The following is a 20,218-nucleotide window of genomic DNA, read 5'->3' on the forward strand; positions in this document are numbered from 1 at the left end:
AAATAAGTATTTGGTCAATAACAAAAGTTTCTCAATACTTTGTTATATACCCTTTTTTGGCATTGACAGAGGTCAAACATTTTCTGTAAGTCAAAGTAAAGGTTTTCACACACTGTTGCTGGTATTTTGTCCCATTCCTCCATGCAGATCTCCTCTAGAGCAGTGTTGCTTTGGGGCTGTTGCTGGGCAACACGGACTTTCAACTCCCTCCAAAGATTTTCTATGGGGTTGAGATCTGGAGACTGGCTAGGCCACCCCAGGACCTTGAAATGCTTCTTACGAAGCCACTCCTTCGTTGCTCGGGCGGTGTGTTTGGGATCATTGTCATGCTGAAAGACCCAGCCACGTTTCATCTTCAATGCCCTTGCTGATGGAAGGAGGTTTTCACTCAAAATCTCACGATACATGGCCCCATTCATTATTTCCTTTACACGGATCAGTCGTCCTGGTCCCTTTGCAGAAAAACAGCCCCAAAGCATGATGTTTCCACCCCCATGCTTCACAGTAGGTATGGTGTTCTTTGGATGCAACTCAGCATTCTTTGTCCTCCAAACACGACGAGTTGAGTTTATACCAAAAAGTTATATTTTGGTTTCATCTGACCATATGCCATTCTCCTAATCTTCTTCTGGATCATCCAAATGCTCTCTAGCAAACTTCAGACGGGCCTGGACATGTACTGGCTTAAGCAAGGGGACACGTCTGGCACTGCAGGATTTGAGTCCCTGGCGGAGTAGTGTGTTACTGATGGTAGGCTTTGTTACTTTGGTCCCAGCTCTCTGCAGGTCATTCACTAGGTCCCCCTGTGTGGTTCTGGGATTTTTGCTCACCGTTCTTGTGATCATTTTGACCCCACGGGGTGAGATCTTGCGTGGAGCCCCAGATCGAGGGAGATTATCAGTGGTCTTGTATGTCTTCCATTTCCTAATAATTGCTCCCACAGTTGATTTCTTCAAACCAAGCTGCTTACCTATTGCAGATTCGGTCTTCCCAGCCTGGTGCAGGTCTACAATTTTGTTTCTGGTGTCCTTTGACAGCTCTTTGGTCTTGGCCATAGTGGAGTTTGGAGTGTAACTGTTTGAGGTTGTGGACAAGTGTATTTTATACTGATAACAAGTTCAAACAGGTGCCATTAATACAGGTAACGAGTGGAGGACAGAGGAGCCTCTTAAAGAAGAAGTTACAGGTCTGTGAGAGCCAGAAACCTTGCTTGTTTGTAGGTGACCAAATACTCATTTTCCACCATAATTTGCAAATAAATTCATTAAAAAAATCCTACAATGTGATTTTCTGGATTTTTTTCTCCTAATTTTGTCTGTCATAGTTGAAGTGTACCTATGATGAAAATTACAGGCCTCTCTCATCTTTTTAAGTGGGAGAACTTGCACAATTGGTGACTGACTAAATACTTTTTTGCCCCACTGTATTTTTTATGTACATATTCTTCATCCCTTTACACTTCTGTGTATAAGGTAGTTGTTGTGGAATTGTTAGGTTAGATTACTCGTTGGTTATTACTGCATTGTCGGGACTAGAAGCACAAGCATTTCGCAACACTCGCATTAACATCTGCTAACCATGTGTATGCGACAAAATTTGATTTGATTTGAATACTTTTGTCACATGTTCTCCTCTTCTCCGCTCCTGACTGCATGTGCTGCCATAAAAAATCAAACGAAAAGACCCCATTGAAGTCAGTGATGGTATATTTGGTGGATTGGCAGCCATTGCGAGTGTACCCATAGGACTAAAGTAGGAAGTAAAAGCAAGAAGTGTAACCATCAATAAGTGCTGTGATTTGTGGATTCAACACAACTGACATTACAAGCCACATCAGTTAACATCATTTGAATGAACATTCTACATTTCAGCAAGGAACAACAAAGTGTCATCACATTGTTAAGAGTCCATGTTACCGCAGAAACGGACTCAACCACACGAATGCACGCCGTCCCGTCTTTAGGCAACTACACGTAAAAGCTACCAGTCAAAAGTTTGGACACAATCAAGGGTTTTTCTTATTTTTTTACATTTCTACATTGTAGAATAATAGTGAAGACATAAAAACTATGAAATAACACATATGGAATCATGTAGTAACCAAAAAATGTAAATACATTTAATATTTTAGATTCTTCAAATTAGCCACCCTTTATGTGCTGACAGCTTTGAACACTCTTGGCATTCTCTCAACCAGCTTGGCATTTTTTTCCAACATTCTTGAAGGAGTTCCCACATATACTGAGCACTTGTTGTAGGCTTTTCCTTCACTCTGCTGTCCAACTCATCCCAAACCATCTCAATTGGGTTATGGTCAGGTGATTGTGGAGGCCAGGTCATCTGATGCAGCACTCCATCACTCTCCTTCTTGGTCAAATAGCCCTTACACAGCCTGGAGGTGTGTTGGGTCATTGTCCTGTCGAAAGAAAAAAGATAGTCCCACTAAGCGCAAACCAGATGGGATGGTATATTGCTGCAGAATGCTGTGGTGGCCATGCTGGTTAATTCTAAATAAAGGCCATGCCTTGAATTCTAAATAAATCACAGACGGTGTCACCAGCAAGCACCTCCTCCTCCATGCTTTACGGTGGGAACCACACATGCGGAGATCATCAGTTCACCTACTCTGCGTCTCACAAAGACACGACAGTTGGAACCAGAAATCTCAAATTTGCACTCATCAGATGAAAGGACATATTTCCACCGGTCTAATGTCCATTGCTTGTGTTTCTTGGCCCAAGCAGGTCTCTTCTTATTGGTGTACTTTAGTACTGGTTTCTTTGCAGCAATTCGACCATGAAGGCCTAAAACGCACAGTCTCCTCGGAACAGTTGATGTTGAGATATGTCTATTACTTTAACTCTGTGAAACATTACTTTGGGCTGTGATTTCTGAGGCTGGTAACTCTATTGAACTTATCCTCTGTAGCAGAGGTAACTCTGGGTCTTCCTTTCCTGTGGCGGTGCTCATGAGAGCCAGTTTCATCATAGCGCTTGAAGAAACGTTTAAAGTTCTTGACATTTTCCAGATTGACTAACCTTAATGTCTTAAAGTAATGATGGACTGTCGCTTCTTTTTGCTTATTTGAACTTTTCTTACCATAATATGGACTTGATCTTTTACCAAATAGGACCATCTTCTGTATACCACCCCTACCTTGTCACAACACTGATTGGCTCAAACGCATTAAGAAGGAAATAAATTCCACAAATTAACTTTTTACAGGGCACATGCGTTAATTGAAATGCATTCCAGGTGCATACCTCATGAAGCTGGTTGAGAGAATGCCAAGAGTGTGCAAAGCTGTCATCAAGGCAAAGGGTGGCTACATTGAATGATCTCAAATTTAAAATACATTTTGATTTAACACTTTTTTTTGTTACATGATTTCATATGATTTATTTCATAGTTTTGATGTCTTCAGTATTATTCCACAATGTAGAAAATAGTAAAAATAAAGAAAAACCCTTGAATGAGTAAGTGTGTCCAAACTTTTGACTGGTACTGTATATATACAGTGCCTTCGGAAACTATTCAGACCCCTTGACATCTTCCAAATTTTTGTTACGCCACAGCCTTATTCTAAAATTTATTAAATCGTTTGTGTGAAATTCTGCATATTTACTCAGTACTTTGAAGCACCTTCTGCAGCGATTACAGCCTTGGGTATTCTTGGGTATGACGCTACAAGCTTGGGACACCTGTATTTTGGGAGTTTTTCCCCTTCATCTCTACCTCGGCTAACATTTAACCCCGCACATTGACTCGGTACCGCTACCCCCTGTATATAGCCTCATTATTGTAATTTTATTGTGTTACAAAAAAAACTTTTTTTTTTAAATTCATTTAGTAAATATTTTCATAACTATATTTTCTTAACTGCATTGTTGGTTAAGGGCTTGTAAGTAAGCATTTCATGGTCAGGTCTACACCGGTTGTATTTCACGCATGTGACAAATACAATTTGATTTGATCCTCTCAAGCTCTGTCAAGTTGGATGGGGAGCGTCGCTGCCCAGCTATTTCAGGTCTCTCCAGAGATGTCCGATCGGGTTCAAGTCCGGGCTATGTCTCAGCCACTCTAGGACATTCCGAGACTTGTCCCGAAGCCACTCCTGCGTTGTCTTGGCTGTGTGCTTAGGGTCATTGTCCTGTTGGAAGGTGAACTTTGCCCAAGTCTGAGGACCTGAGCGCTCTGGAGTAGGTTTTCATCAAGGATCTCTCAGTACTTTGCTCCATTCAACTTTGCCTCAAAGTTGAATGGGACTAGTCTCCCAGTCCCTGCTGCTAAAAAATACCCCCACAGCATGATGATACCACGACCAGGCTTCGCCGTTGGGATGGTGCCAGGGTTCCTCTATACGTGAGGCTTGGCATTCAGGCCAAAGTGCTCAATCTTGGTTTCATCGTGGTCTGAGTCCTTTAGGTGCCTTTTGACAAACTCCAAGTGGGCTGTCACATGCTTTTTACTTAGGAGTGGCTTCCGTCTGACTACTCTACCATAAAGGCCTGATTGGTGGAGTGCTGCAGAGATGGTTGTCCTTCTGGAAGGTTCTCCCATCTCCACAGAGGATCTCTGGAGCTCTGTCAGAGTGACCTTCGGGTTCTTGGTCACCTCCCTGACCAAGGCCCTTCTCCCACGATTCCTCAGTTTGCCCGGGCGGCCAGCTCTAGGAAGAATCTTGGTGGTTCCAAACTTCTTCCATTTAAGAATGATGGAAGCCACTGTAATGCTGTAGTAATGTTTTGGTTACCCTTCCCCAGATCTGTGCCTAGACGCAATCCTGTGTCAGAGCTCTAAGGACAATTCCTTCGACAACCCATGGCTTGGTTTTTGCTCTGACGTGCACTGTCAACTGTGGGATCTTATATAGACAGGTGTGTCTTTCCAAATCATGTCCAATCAATTTAATTTACCACATGTGGACTCCAATGAAGTTGTAGAAACATCTCAAGGATGATCAATAGAAACAGGATGCATCTGAGCTCAATTTCGAGTCTCATAGCAAAGGGTCTGAATACTTTTGTAAACATTTCTAAAAACCTGTTTTCGCTTTGTCATTATGGGGTATTGTGTGTAGATTGATGAGGATGTTTTATTTATCCATTTTAGAATAAGGCTGTAACGTAACTAAAAGTCAAGAGGTCTGAGTACTTTTCGAATGCACTGTATATATATATATATATATGGTTATTTTTTATTATTTCATTTTCATGGCTGGCTTCATCCATAACCTTAGGTAACATGGTAATACGTAATTGTGCCTGTCCTAGCTAAGAGACGGACATGGCAGGAGTCACGTAGTAGGGACAGACACCTGTATAAGTTGGAGCATGTAGCCAGCCTACTGTATATTAACTGTACAGTACTTGAGTGAGTAAGACTGTGTCAGAAATACTGTAATGTTTAATGGTGTGAATTTCTGTTGTTTTTGGATACTGTTGGTATAAGAAAGAAGGGATGCCATGGGGGTGTGATTTTCGCTTCGTGGTAATTTTTCATGTCTCATACACACTCAACAAGCTACTTCTCTCGGCAGCCCTGTTTCTCCCCTTTTTCTGTCTGTCTGTCTGTCTGTCTGTCTGTCTGTCTGTCTGTCTGTCTGTCTGTCTGTCTCTCTCCCGCTCTCCCTTTCCTGTCTTGATCTCTCACCCTCTTTAGGTCTCTTTGTCTTTTGTTCTGATGGAGATTTATGTTGGGGGTTGTCTGTCTGGCAGTATCCGTCGTGAGGCAGGCTGTAGGGTTGGTGTCTGACTCAGTAGGGAGACACACCATACCTGCTTTAGCATGGGTAGGGGTGGTTGTGCAGGGTTAGGGCGTGCAGCTGAAAGGCCCTGGGACAGGCAAGGCAAACCTACATACCTCTTTCACTTTTAATTATAACCCACATCCCCAAATACGCCCCAATACTGCATCACTCGGGCTGTGACAATACCAGTATTGCACATTTTTTTTCCATGGCAAAAATGAAAACACGAAGCAGATCAAACTCTTTGGTCTTTTAAAATCCTGCTGTTAAATATTGTGTGCTATAGCTTGGAAAGTAAATAAATGTGACTCTGGATGACATGACATCATAATGATGTTTGTTTCCAACATTAGGGCCGTTTTCCTAAAGAAGTCAAATCCGCTTTGTGTTTTGTTTCCTTGCCACAATACTAACGCATATCGCAATACAGGTATTAACCCAACACTACGTGTCACAGCAACACCCCAAAAACCATCCGTGCATCCAGTTGCTGTCCCAAACCCCTTATCCACTCCACATTGACCCTGGCAAGGGGCAATCCCAGCCACACCACTCACACACTTCAAAAATGTGGAGACAGCAGCCAGGGCCTTTTTTGGCAGGCTAAATCCAAAGCCAGGACAGGAAAAGGGTGATTCCATGCCAGTATAGCCCAAAACATTTTGGGTAACTCAGATTGTTCTGGCAATTCTCACATAGAAAATGAATTGGGAGGAAGGAGGTTTTACATACTTTTTACATTTGGATCACAAAAAATTTGTGAGATAATCATTATGAAAGTGGCCATTTTAGGCCCTTTTTTAATACAGGCCCTTTGATCCATGAACAGTACATGATACAGACAACATATTATATCATTATACTCCTTATTGTGTGCTCAAACATATGAAGTATATCTAGATTCTGAAATACAATTTTTCACATACATAAACAATATGAATATCTCAGAAGTACCCTTTTTGATTTGGCCTGTTTTCAGACATATTTTTTGGAACAATATACTCTTTAAACATGTTTTTTAAAAGCCTCTAAACCTGGCATGTGCCAGATTTCCCACAACGTTTGGTATTTAACAAATTTGAACTTGACGGGAAAGTGTGAGTATCTCCACACACGTCTCTGACCATGCGTACACACACCTTGTAGTGGTTGAAGAATGGTATTGCAAGCAAATATGGTTATTTTGTGGAAATGGAGGTGTTTGTTGACGGGATTGATTCATAACAATGGTAATGAAAACTATGCGTTTGCAGTTGTTGAGGAGATCGCATAACTGGGCATGCAGGCCTAATATGTTTTTCATACGTTTCCTGTAGTTCTTGACCATGTTTGCACACACTGCAGCAGGGATTTTGGCCCACTCCTCCATACAGACCTTCTCCAGATTCTTCAGGTTTCGGGGCTGTCGCTGGGCAATACGGACTTTCAGCTCCCTCCAAAGATTTTCTATTGGGTTCGGGTCTGGAGACTGGCTAGGCCACTCCAGGACCTTGAGATGCATCTTACGAAGCCACTCCTTAGTTGCCTTGGCTGTGTGTTTTGGGTCATTGTCATGCTGAAAGACCCAGCCACGACCCATCTTCAATGCTCTTACTGAGAGAAGGTGGTTGTTGGCCAAGATCTCGCGATACATTGCCCCATCCATCCTCCCCTCAATACGGTGCAGTCGACCTGTCCCCTTTGCAGAAAAGCATCCCCAAATAATGATGTTTCCACCTCCATGCTTCACGGTTGGGATGGTGTTCTTCGGGTTGTACTCATCCTTCTTCTTCCTCCAAACACGGCGAGTAGAGATTAGACCAAAAAGCTCTATTTTTGTCTCATCAGACCACATGATCTTCTCCCATTCCTCCTCTGGATCATCCAAATGGTCATTGGCAAACTTCAGACGGGCCTGGACATGCGCTGGCTTGAGCAGGGGGACCTTGCGTGCGCTGCAGGATTTTAATCCATAGTGTGTTACTAATGGTTTTCTTTGAAACTGTGGTCCCAGCTTTCTTCAGGTCATTGACCAGGTCCTGCCGTGTAGTTCTGGGCTGATCCCTCACATCAATGATGCCCCACGAGGTGAGATCTTGCATGGAGCCCCAGACCGAGGGTGATTGACCGTCATCTTGAACTTCTTCCATTTTCTAATAATTGCGCCAACAGTTGCCTTCTCACCAAGCTGCTTGCCTATTGTCCTGTAGCCCATCCCAGCCTTGTGCAGGTCTACAATTTTATGCCTATGTCCTTACACAGCTCTCTGGTCTTGGCCATTGTGGAGAGGTTGGAGTCTGTTTGATTGAGTGTGTGGACAGGTGTCTTTTATACAGGTAACGAGTTCAAACAGGTGCAGTTAATACAGGTAATGAGTGGAGAACAGGAGGGATTCTTAAAGAAAAACTAACAGGTCTGTGAGAGCCGGAATTCTTACTGGTTGGTAGGTGATCAAATACTTATGTCATGCAATAAAATGCAAATGAATTACTTACAAATCATACAATGTGATTTTCTGGATTTTTGTTTTAGATTTTGTCTCTCACAGATGACAGATGAAGTGTACCTATGATAAAAATTACAGACCTCTACATGCTTTGTAAGTAGGAAAACCTGCAAAATCGGCAGTGTATCAAATACTTGTTCTCCCCACTCTATTTGGACGTCACTGTAACTTCATAATTGTCAGAGAGCCCACTCTGGTAATGTTATGTACAGTCAGGTACAAATTTTGAGCAAAAAATACTGTATAAAATAAATAATACAAATACTGAGCAATTAAAGTGCCTTCAGAAATTATTCACACCCCTTGACTTTTTCCACATTTAGTTGTGTTACAGCCTGAATTTAAAATGGATTACATTGAGATGTATTTGTCACTGGCCTACACACAATACTCCATAATGTCAACATTTGAATTACAAGTTGAAATGTCTTGAGTCAATAAGTATTCAACCCCTTTCTTATGGCAAACCTAAATAAGTTCAGGAGTAAAAATGGGCGTAACAAGTCACAAAATAAGTTGCATGGACCCAATGTGTGCAATAATAGTGTTAAACATGATTTTTGAAGGACTACCTCATCTCCGTACCCCACACATACAATTATCTGTAAGGTCCTTTAGTCAAGCAATACATTTAAAACAGATTCAACCACAAAGACCAGGGAGGTTTTCACCTATTGGTAGATGGGTAAAAAATTTAAAGTTGTCAATACATTTTTTGTCTTGAATACAAAGTGTTAGGTTATGACAAATCCAATACAACACATTACTCAGTACCATGCTCCATATTTTCAAGCATAGTGGAGGCTGCATCATGTTATGGATATGCTTGTAATCGTTTTGTAAACAGAACTTCCAGGAGGCAGTCAGATGTTGCGTACTTTAGTAGCTCAAGTAGCTATCTTGCTTGCTCATTTGCAAAGCATCATCATAACACTTGCGAATTCAATGTTTTCGGGTGGCAACAATATTTTTGGGGAAGCCTGGCTTCCCTTGGCATTCATAAGTACACGGCACTGTTCGGCATGCAACATTAGATCAATGACTGTCAACACAATTACATGCTTAGTTTGACATTGAAGGAGAGGACGTAGTTGTCACAAAATATGAGGTATTTTCGTAAGGTAGAAAGAAATTTGAGCAACAACAAAACTATTTTTGGCAAGACTTTTTGGCTATTGAATTCAATGCTTCGGGTGGCAACAATGTCATACTCTTTTTGTCCAGACAGCATCAGATAGATGGGCTACACATACTGAGACAGGGGGTTCTGTTGCGCTCACTCGGATGCTTTCTCCGGTGAGATACATTCAGCCACTTGCGAATTGAAGGATAATTATGAAACAGAGAGACGAAAGATACATTATTTTATGCGTTGTTTTATTTATATGTATTTTGGGGGGGGGGCTGGCTTCCCTTGGCATCCATAAATACACGCCACTGTTCGGCATTCAAAATTAGATCAATGACTGTCAACACAATTACATGCTTAGTTTGACACTGAAGGTGAGTTGTCACAAAAGATGAGAGGTATTTTCGGAATGTAGGAAGAAAGTAATTTGAGCAACAATAAAACGTTTAACAGGCGATTCGTAACGTTTGAATCAATTTCCTAAACGATGCGTTCTAAAGTTGGATCGGGCCCTGTGGTCCGATGAACTTATATCTCAAGCATTTGAATCGTTACGTCCCTAATAACTCACTATATGGATAAATTTATTTTATACAGTCATTTTTGCTAATCTTTATTAAGGATGTCAATCATTTCTGGCTCCACTGTATAGGTATAAAAATAGCCTAAAAATACAATTTTCATCATGGTAAAAAAGGAAATGGGTGATACAAATGTAAAAAGCATGTCAAACGTCCTTCCTTCCAATTAAGTTTCGATATGATAACTGACAGAACAATCTGTGATACCAAAAATATTTAAGGCTATCCTGGTGTGGAATCGCTCTAAAAATTGATCCTGGCATCTGATCTTAAAGCAGGATCTCACACCTTGTGAAGTATAGTGGAGACCATGATTAGATTTTTCTGGAAATATTCTAGCCATATTCATGCTAGGGTTGGAACTCTGTGACTGTTTGCAGTACTTGCCCGTGTGACTGTGGGTATTTGGCTGGATGGCTGCCTATTCTGCATCAAGCCTATGTGTAATGTGTATTGCATATGTGTGTACGTGTTGGCTCCAGCGTAGCAAAGTACTGGGGTTAAGGCTAAAACCTGCCTAGAGCGTTTTAAAACAATTATTGTATTAAGAGGTGTTGACTTACCCGAGGAATGAAGGTGTCGACACAGGGCTGCATGGTTATGTTTTGCTCAGATGATGAAACCGTCTCCCGCGTAACATTTCTGCTGTGGCAGCCTGCAAAGGTAGGCTAGATGGTGGCTTGACATGAACTTTTTTTTAGCTACTCGTCCTTTGGACAAGTAGGATCAATTTTGTACTTGTCCTATAAAAGAAAAGGTGTGTAACACCATGGGCCAAAAAGGTGACTGTAAATTGTGTTGTATGATTCAAGGAACCACTTCACGGCAGGTAACCTAGCGGTTCAGGGTGTTGGGCCAGTAACTGAAAGGTCGCTGGTTCGAATCCCCAAGACAACTATGTGACAGATCTGTGTCCTTGAGCAAGCCACTTAACCCTAACATCCTGTAAGTCACTCTGCTAAATGACTAAAATGTAAAACAATTAGTATTGAATAGAGGAGAATCTCAGCTTTCCAACTGTGTTAGAATTATTTCTCAACACCCAATTTTGAGTGGTTGAGATACGGTTTTACAACCGGAGTATGTAGCATCGGTTTCATCAACTGCGCACCCCTATCAACTCAGTGTCGGCTATTTGCAGTTTTACACGAGTGCCGGTGGAAAGTTATTTTAGAAAATCGTACTTGACAATGCATTAATACATGCTATTAGGTAAACAGTTAACTAGCGAGATAACCTGCCAAACTACACTGTTTTGGATTGGCAATCTAGTTAATCTGTTGTAGGCTATATCATTATTTTACCTGCTGCGCAATGCCTCTCTCTCTCCTCTGACAACTGCCCACTCACACTGGCTATAACTGGGCAAATAACTCAATTAGACATCAATATCCAGAAATGTGTACATGCAGCTAGGCTCGCGTTGATCTAAAAAAAAAAACGCATTTCGCGACTGCATGATTGAAAGACGGATTGTGCCTGTCAATGCAGGCCTACAATAAGATATTGGGAAGACTGTGTGTAACACATTGCACAGTGGAAACGGATCAATTTCTGATCAGGTTCTGAGCCGAATTGTTTGATTGTGTGATTGTCCATTCGGACAACTTAAATCTATAATCTGCTTGTCCGCCAATTTTCTTTCTTTTCCCTGGGCAAGCGGACATGCGTTAATGTCGAGTCCTGCCTGCCATCTCCATCTCCATCTCTTCATTGTCTCCAACCCCACACCTACCCTCAGGATGAGCTTATTTGCTCTGGTAATGACTGGGTGTTCACTACGGACTGGAGTGATCAGTCAAGCTGACGTGCTAAGAGACATATTTATGGGAACTCCTTAGAAACCTGGACAGAGCAGGTGTTACAGGCACGACATGTACCTACACTCGGCGAGAGAGAGAGAGAGAAATAGCATGGAGGAAAACAAAAATCAGATTCCACTCTGCAGAGCCATGGGTAAACTTGCAGCATTTCTTGGTCATTCTCTAATGTTAGAGATGCTTCTACCCGTCATGATGCCTATGGCCTTAGGGGGATCTAAAGGATTGTAAACTGCTCTAATCTTTGCTCATTGTTTCAACAGCAATGTTATTTTCCATAAAAAAATGTAATCTGAAAGCTGTGCCCGTACCAGGTTCATAGTGCTTTATTCTTATTTTTTTATACATGTGTGGTTGGTTCAATTTAAATGTGCATTGGAATAACTATTGAAATTACACAAAATGTTGGATAAGCTATTTGCAGTGAGTCATGATTAAAGTTTACCAAGGTCAGCCCTGCCACTGCAGACAAAATGACACAGATAGATGAGTAAACGGCCGTCTCACTGCACCTGTTGCTGGGGCAGCGAGCAGGTCCAAAAAAGAATCACTTTACCTTGCCTTACCGACATCCCTTTATATACACACACGCACACACACATCATGAGGATCAGAGAGAGAGAGAGAGAGAGATTTAGGGATGTCATCACACCCACCGGATCCTGCTGACTGCCACAGGGAGGGCCAGCTACGGTAAATCAGTGACCACACACACTCTATTACTCAGCATCAGGAAGGTGTCATTAGACTGTACCTAGGAGCCCTATTTGGTCTTCAAAGACGCAGGCATGATAGATGGAAAAAACCATCACAACCATCAATATTGTATTTTTCTTTTTTATTTAAAGTTCAGGAGGTCAAGGTGAAAGTGGGAGGAATAGGAAGAGAAGTGAAAGGCCGAAAGAGAGCTATCTGGTAAGCCGGTAATTGCTCTACAGAGAGGAAAGAGAAAAGGGTGGCGTTGACAGATTGTCGTAAAGTAATAATAATGATAATTATTTTTTCCCTGCGTTTTATTTACAGTGCTTGTCTGCTCTCTTTGCTAGTCAGGGCAGAGGGAAAGGGTCACACAGTGTTTCCTGGCACAAATCACACACACACACACACACACACCATGTACGTTAATCCTTTTACACCTCACAAGCACACATGTCACGGCTGTTCTTGTCAAATTGTTATTTTTCCTCCCTCTTGATATGAAGTATTTGTTTGAGGTGGGAACCATGGTTCTCTGGCAGACCTAAAGCATGTCTAGAGAGTCGGGCCTACCCATGACTGATTCAGGTCACATTGGAGTAATTATCAGTTATATATGCTGAATGTAGTTAGCGAATGACAAGGAAACTAAGCTATGACAGGATATGAGGTCATGAAGCAGATAGACTACCTGATTGAATTGTGTTGACATGACCGGGACCTCAGTGTGACCTCGGATAAATGTTTGTTTATGCTTGTTTTGTACTCTATCAATGAGATGAGTACCTCGGTCACCTTTGACCTCATAGCTCCTCTGTTTTGTCATCTGGACTGGTAAGTGGTTGTTTTCTTTATGGCCACCACATGTTCGCTAGTCGACCATTTAATTCGTCACATTAGCTTTAACCTGCGAACACTTTCCTGGACAATTACAGTACTCTACTTTCTACGCTGATGTGTTCCTGTCAGCCCTACAGATTCTGATCAAGTCACGCCAGAGGGCTCCAGGCCCACAAGTCTGGTTGCAATCAGAGAGTCTTTCTTATGTTTGAGAGGGTTTTACCTGGTGGGCCTTATGCCTGTTCCAATTGGATTGTCTTTATGATAAATGGTTATAAAAAGCACTTTAGGATGAGTCAAGCGGAACTGTTAAATTTAGTAGACAGTCGAAAAGATTCTCATGTCTCTCACCCTCATGACCTGGCCCCTACTAAAAGCCTTCAAGAGCCCATGGCCCCATCAACCTCTCCTGCTGAAATATTCCTATGTGATAAAATTAAATCAAATGTTATTTGTCACATGCGCCGAATACAACCGGTGTAGACCTTACAGTGGTGTTTGTTTACTTACAAGTCCTTAACAAACAATTCAGTTTTAAGAAAAATAAGTGTGAAGTAAAAAATAGAGAAATAAAAAATACAAGTTTAAAAAAATTCAAGAGCAGCAATCAGAGTCAATGTGTACCGGTACAGAGTCAATGTGCTAACTAACGACCGGTTAGTCGAGGGCATATGTGAGGGTATATGTGTGAGTGTGTCTGTACATGTCTGTCTGATTCTGTGGTTTTATAAGCACCACAGAGAGAAGATCTATTGTTACCTAAATCCTAAACTCGGCCAAGGTACAAATGTTACATTCACCCTGAAAACTGTTTTGATGTATTGTCTTCATTATAACTGAGCATAGTTTAAGGTAATTATTACAACTCTATATCCTGGTTGTTTTTCTTTCTTCCTCAGATTAAATGAGAATAAACACAGATTGCAGACCAATATTTAGAAGTGTGTAGTTTTGATGCTGAGTCAAGAGTGTGTTTTTACCTTTCAGCAGGAAAGGACAGAGGGAAAGGGTCACACACACTGCATCCTGGCACAAATCACACACACACACATACCCATACCAGGGCGGCAGGTTGGGCCAGTAACCGAAAGGTTTCTAGATCGAATCCCCGAGCTGTAAGGTAAAAATCTGTCGTTCTGTCCCTGAACAAGGCAGTTAACCCACTGTTCCTAGGCCGTCACTGTCAATAAGATTTTTTTTCTTAACAGACTTTGTTAAATAAAGGTTCAATTAAAACTTTTTAAAATTAAAATATCATAAATTGTATATTGTTCTTGTCCTGGGGTTTTGTGTGTTGAGGAGAACGTGCTTATTCTCTTCATCCCGGGCCTTGTATCATTAATTATGTTAAATGGTACTGAGTGTACTTTGTTGAGCTAGTGGGTTTGTGCAATGTTAATTTCAATGAGTTTATTTATTTGTAGATACAGTATTTGCCTTATTGTGATGTGCGATGCCATCCTCCTCCTCAGTTGCTGGAGTACGTGGGTAAAGGGAAGAGCATTGTGGATGTGGGTTTGGCCCAATCCCGTCTACCCCTCAACACACGCTGCCACTACTACGAACTGGAGATCACCGATGCAGGAGAGAAGTGCTACATCGCCCTGGGACTGGCGCGCAGGGTATGTATCCTTATCATAGTTTTATTTATGTCTTTTTTTCGGCAGTAAAGAGCAAAAGGGAAGTAAGGAAGAGAAATGGTGTGCTAGAACGGCGGACATCATCTGGATTCGAACCCATTCCAGAGTACTGGCATACATGTGTGCTCTGAAGGCAGCGGCAGTAACCGCTAGATCACCTCAGGCCACTTCCTCATACATTATCATCATCGTCATCATTCATTGCTATTATCACTAGTCATTATCTCCAGCATAATGAACATCAAGAACACTATTATTATCATCATTATCCAGCCTATAATGAGTCTATCAGAGTTTGTGAAACATGTTATACTTCCATAGCATTCTACGGTTCTTAATACAGAAATATCTACTTTACGTAAGTATTCACACCCTTGAGTCAATACATGTTAAAATCACCTTTGGCAGCGATTACAGCTTTCTGGGTAAGTCTAAGAGCTTTGCACACCAGGATTGTACAATATTTATACAAAAACTCTTCAAGCTCTGTCAAGTTGTTTTTTGATCAGTCATTTTCAAGTCTTGCCATAGATTTTGAAGTCGATTTAAGTCAGAACTGTAACTAGGCCTCTCAAGAACATTCAATGTTTTCTTGGTAAACAACTCCAGTGTATATTTGGTCTTGTATTTGAGTTTATTGTCCTGCTGAAAGGTAAATTCATCTCTCAGTGTCTGGTGGAATGTAGACTGAACTAGGTTTTCCTCTAGGATTTTGCCTGTGCTTAGTTCCATTCAGTTTCTTTTTTATCCTGAAAAACAAACATAACACTTTGTATTCAGAACAAAAAGTGAATTGTTTTGCAACATTATTTGCAGTATTACTTTAGTGCTTGTTGCAAACAGGATGCCTTGGAATATTTTTTATTCTGTATAGGCTTCCTTTTTTTTTACTCTATTAGGTTAGTATTGTGGAGTACCTACAATGGTGTTGAGACATCATCAGTTTTCTCCTATAACAGCCATTAAACTCTTAACTGTTTTAAAGTCACCATTGGCTTCATGGTGAAATCCTTTAGCGGTTTCCTTCCTCGCCGGCAACTGAGTTAGGAAGGACACCTGTATATGTGTAGTGACTGGGTGTACCATCCAAGGCTTAATTAATAACTTTACCATGCTCAAAGGGATATTCAATGTCTGCTTTTTTGTCTACCAATCTATCTACCGATAGGTGACCTTCTTTGCGAGGCATTGGAACACCTCCCTGGTCTTTGTGGTTGAAGCTGTGTTTGAAAAGTACTGCTCGACTGAGGGAACTTATAGATAATTGTATGTGTGGGGTACAGAGAGATAAGGTAGTCATTCAAAAAGTCATGTTAGACACTATAATTGCACACAGAGTCCATGCAATTTATTATGTGACTTATTAGGCACATTTTTACTTCTTATTTAGGCTTGCCATGAAAAAGGGGTTGAATACTTATTGACATTTCAGCCTTTCATTTTTAATAAATTTGTGAACATTTATAAAACAGAATTCCACTTTGACATCATGGGGTATTGTGTGTAGGCCAGTGACACAAAATCTAAATTCAAACAAAATGTGGAGAAAGTCCTTAAGGCACTGTGTGAGCCCCCCCCATCTGTTGTACAAATTCTGGATGTGCATTTGAAGATATTTGCAGGCCTCAATCCCGAAGGAATGGGTACCAACGGAAAAGATGGAATTAGGCTAGATGCCAATTAAACCTTAATTTTGGAGTGAAAATGAGGTTAAAGGAAACTGAGGTAGGCTAGTTGTTTAACCAGTCAGTGTCTTTGGTCAAATGTTGCTGTCATGTTGCTTATCTCGTTAGCCCAGCCATGATGATCCTATCCTCTTTCAACTATTTCTCCTCCGCTTCAGTACCTACAGTGGGGCAAAAAAGTATTTAGTCAGCCACCAATTGTGCAAGTTCTCCCACTTAAAAAGATGAGGCCTGTAATTTATCATAGGTACACTTCAACTATGACAGACAAAATGACAAGAAAAAAAATCCAGAAAATCACATTGTAGGATTTTTGAATTTATTTGCAAATTATGGTGGAAAATAAACATTTGGTCACCTACAAACAAGCAAGATTTCTGGCTCTCACAGACCTGAATCTGAAACATCCAAATGCTCTCTAGCAAACTTCAGACGGTCCTGGACATGTACTGGCTTAAGCAGGGGATTTTTGCTCACCGTTCTTGTGATCATTTTGACCCCACGGGGTGAGATCTTGCGTGGAGCCCCAGATCGAGGGAGATTATCAGTAGTCTTGTATGTCTTCCATTTCCTAATAATTGCTCCCACAGTTGATTTCTTCAAACCAAGCTGCTGAGGGAGCACGTGATGCCGTGGAGCTGAGCAGACGTTGACAAACCGAGCTCTTCCAAGTTATTCTATTTTTACCTAAATAACAACGTTGAAACAATATTCTAACATCGGCTGATAAATTGTCAAGTACTTACCTTCCCAAAGAGCCATGGACCTCCGACCGAGAAGCAAGAAGGACGACCAAAACGTCGTTGATTCCCAAGATAACGATAGCCCTACAGCTAGCAAGATTAGCATTAGCCCTCATAACTCAGACGACAGTTCCAGACTGTTGCTCTCAGCAGCCTCTTGCGAGCCTGCCAACATACTGGCTACTCTCCCTTGGGAAATTCAGGATGATAACAGAGGTCTTTCTCTGAAAATTGATAAGAAATCGGCTGAACTCCATTCTTCCATTGACGACCTGAAATCCTCCATGAATGATCTCCTTTTGAGAACGACTGAGGCAGAGTTGCACATTAGCACAGTTGAAGATACCGTCGCTAGACATGACCAGGTCTTGATACACCTGCAAAAGGACAATGCCTACCTCAAAAACAAGGTAGATCAGATGGAGAACCAGAGTAGACGTAGTAATATCCGTGTGGTGGGATTGAAAGAGGACAGCGAGGGCCGTGACCCGGTCCGTTTCTTCACTCAATGGATCCCGGAGGTCCTAGGCATAATCAACTTCACCAAGCCGCTGGAAATCGAACGCGCCCACAGAACATCAGCGCCGAAACCCCGGCCAGATGAGCCCCCACGAGCCGTCCTGATCAGGTTCCTCCGTTTCCAAGACAGAGAGAAGATACTGCAACTCGCAAGAGCCAAAGGGGACATCACCATCAATGGAAAGAGGGTCAGCCTTTTCCCAGATATGAGCGCGGATCTCGCCAGACGTCGCAAGCAGTTCAGACCTGCCGCCAAAGCACTGAAGGAGAAGAACATCACCGGCTACCTCATCCACCCTGTGCGGATGAAAGTTCAGTACAAAGGCCGAAGCCATCTCTTCAACACACCGGGAGAAGTGCACACTTTTCTCAAAGAACTGAGCAACGTCTGAGCCAGGACGGTCTCTCTGGGGGATAAAATGCCGTTCGTTTGTTTTCTCTTATCCGGATTGAACTGCTGGTATCTCCCGGTCACTATAATTGATTTGTACATTTTCAACTAACCGTATCTTCCCGGGGTGAGTTCTATTACATTTACAGGAGAGTATATTTTGGTTTAGTCCATATCTACTGGGCGAAGCAATAAGTGGGCTTAGGCCCACTGCTTTCCCCCTCATTTATGTTAATCTTTCGAAAAGAGACTCAAGCATCCCTTACCGTGGGCAGTAAATATTCAGCCATAAATATCTATTCGCAACATTTGTTTTCAATTTAGAGAGCTCGCAGGTTTTAGTTTACGGCAAGGTTTAGCTAGTAAGAGCAAGATGGAAAGCGAGCAGCAACGTATCTCTACAAGTGTATTGATGTTTGATTGTTGGGATTGTTGTTTTAGTCTGACAATCGGGGTGGGTGGGATTTTTCTTATTTTTTTCTGTTTATTGTTTCCTTCCTAAAGAGACACACAGGTCACTTTTGTGCTCAAACCAAAGTTGAAACACTTCCTAATTATCTGCATATGATAGATTTCTATTCAGTTACATATTTGAAACCCAACCTATGCTTAATCCACTAAAATATGTCACATTCAACGTAAAAGGTCTTAACAGCCCGATTAAAAGGAAAAGAGTCTATACATACCTTAAGAAATTAAAGGCTGACATTGTGTTTTTACAAGAAACACATCTTACAGCCAGTGAACACAAGAAATTGAAGAGGGAATGGGTAGGACAAGTTTTTGCATCCTCTTTTAACTCCAAAGCAAGAGGAACTGCAATTTTGATAAGTAGACACATCCCCTTCTGCGTCAACAACACCATCTCTGATCCCTCTGGCAGGTTTGTTTTGGTGCAGGGGCATATGTTTTCAGAGTCTTGGACCCTATTGAATATTTATGCTCCTAACTTCGATGACCATATGTTTATTCAGAATGTCTTCCTTCAGGTTGCTCAAGCACCACCAGGATGGCTACTGGTTGGAGGAGATTTTTATTTTTGCTTAGATACAGTTCTTGATAGGTCTTCTGATAAACCCTCACTTCTTACCAAACCCGGCAAGCTCACCATGTCATTCATGAAAGATCTCAATTTACTAGACATCTGGAGACAGTTGCACCCACAGGATAGGGACTACTCTTTTTATTCACACCCACACAAGACACACACGCATAGATAACTTTTTACTTTCGACACAACTGTATTATAGAGTGTTAGATGTCGAGCATCTCCCCAGATTGCTTAGTGACCATTCTCCTCTGGTATTATCAATCTCCATTCCTACCAAGGTAAATGGAGCATATAGATGGAGACTAAATTCTACACTCCTAAAGCAACCTGCATTTTGTGCATTCATCAAAGAGCAGATCAATATTTTTACTTTGACAAACAAACCCTCTGCTCCTGACAGCTTCGTTCTTTGGGACACATTGAAGGTCTATCTGAGGGGACAGATTATTTCCTATACTAAAGGGCTGAAGAAAAAACACAGTGCGGAACTGAGTGCACTTGAATCTGAAATCTCCGAGCTAGAGAGAACCTACCAAAGAGGCCCGACTAAAGATCTATACAGGCTTTTGGTAAATAAAAAACTGAAATATAATATTCTAAAAACATATCAAGCTGAGAGGGCCATCACTAAATCAAAACAGCGTTATTACGAGCTTGGAGAGAAAGCTCACAAAGTATTGGCATGGCAACTGAAAGCAGAGGAAAGTAAGAGGACAATTAATGCCATAGAAACTCTTACTAATGAGATATCTTTCGACCCTACTGAAATGAATAATACTTTTAAGAAATACTATGAAGACCTCTACACTTCCCAATCAAGCGATGATCTATCAGAGATCGACTCCTTTCTCTCCTCTCTCAACCTCCCATGCCTGTCAGGGGAAGACAG

General features: G+C 41.6%; 1 protein-coding gene across 2 annotated transcripts in view; it reads left to right on the top strand.

Moving 5' to 3' along the window:
* The window catches only part of LOC110494218 (SPRY domain-containing protein 3), a 59,453-nt gene that overhangs the window by 18,916 nt on the left and 20,319 nt on the right, over positions 1-20,218 (top strand). For both annotated transcript variants that reach the window (XM_021569059.3, XM_090205601.1), the window contains exon 7: positions 14,773-14,922. In XM_021569059.3, coding sequence (XP_021424734.1) covers positions 14,773-14,922 — 150 coding nt within the window. The remainder of the gene's footprint in view (positions 1-14,772; positions 14,923-20,218) is intronic.

This window comes from Oncorhynchus mykiss, chromosome 17 (genome assembly GCF_057628025.1).
Source record: "Oncorhynchus mykiss isolate SJ-2025 chromosome 17, ASM5762802v1, whole genome shotgun sequence".
Lineage (NCBI taxonomy): Eukaryota > Metazoa > Chordata > Actinopteri > Salmoniformes > Salmonidae > Oncorhynchus > Oncorhynchus mykiss.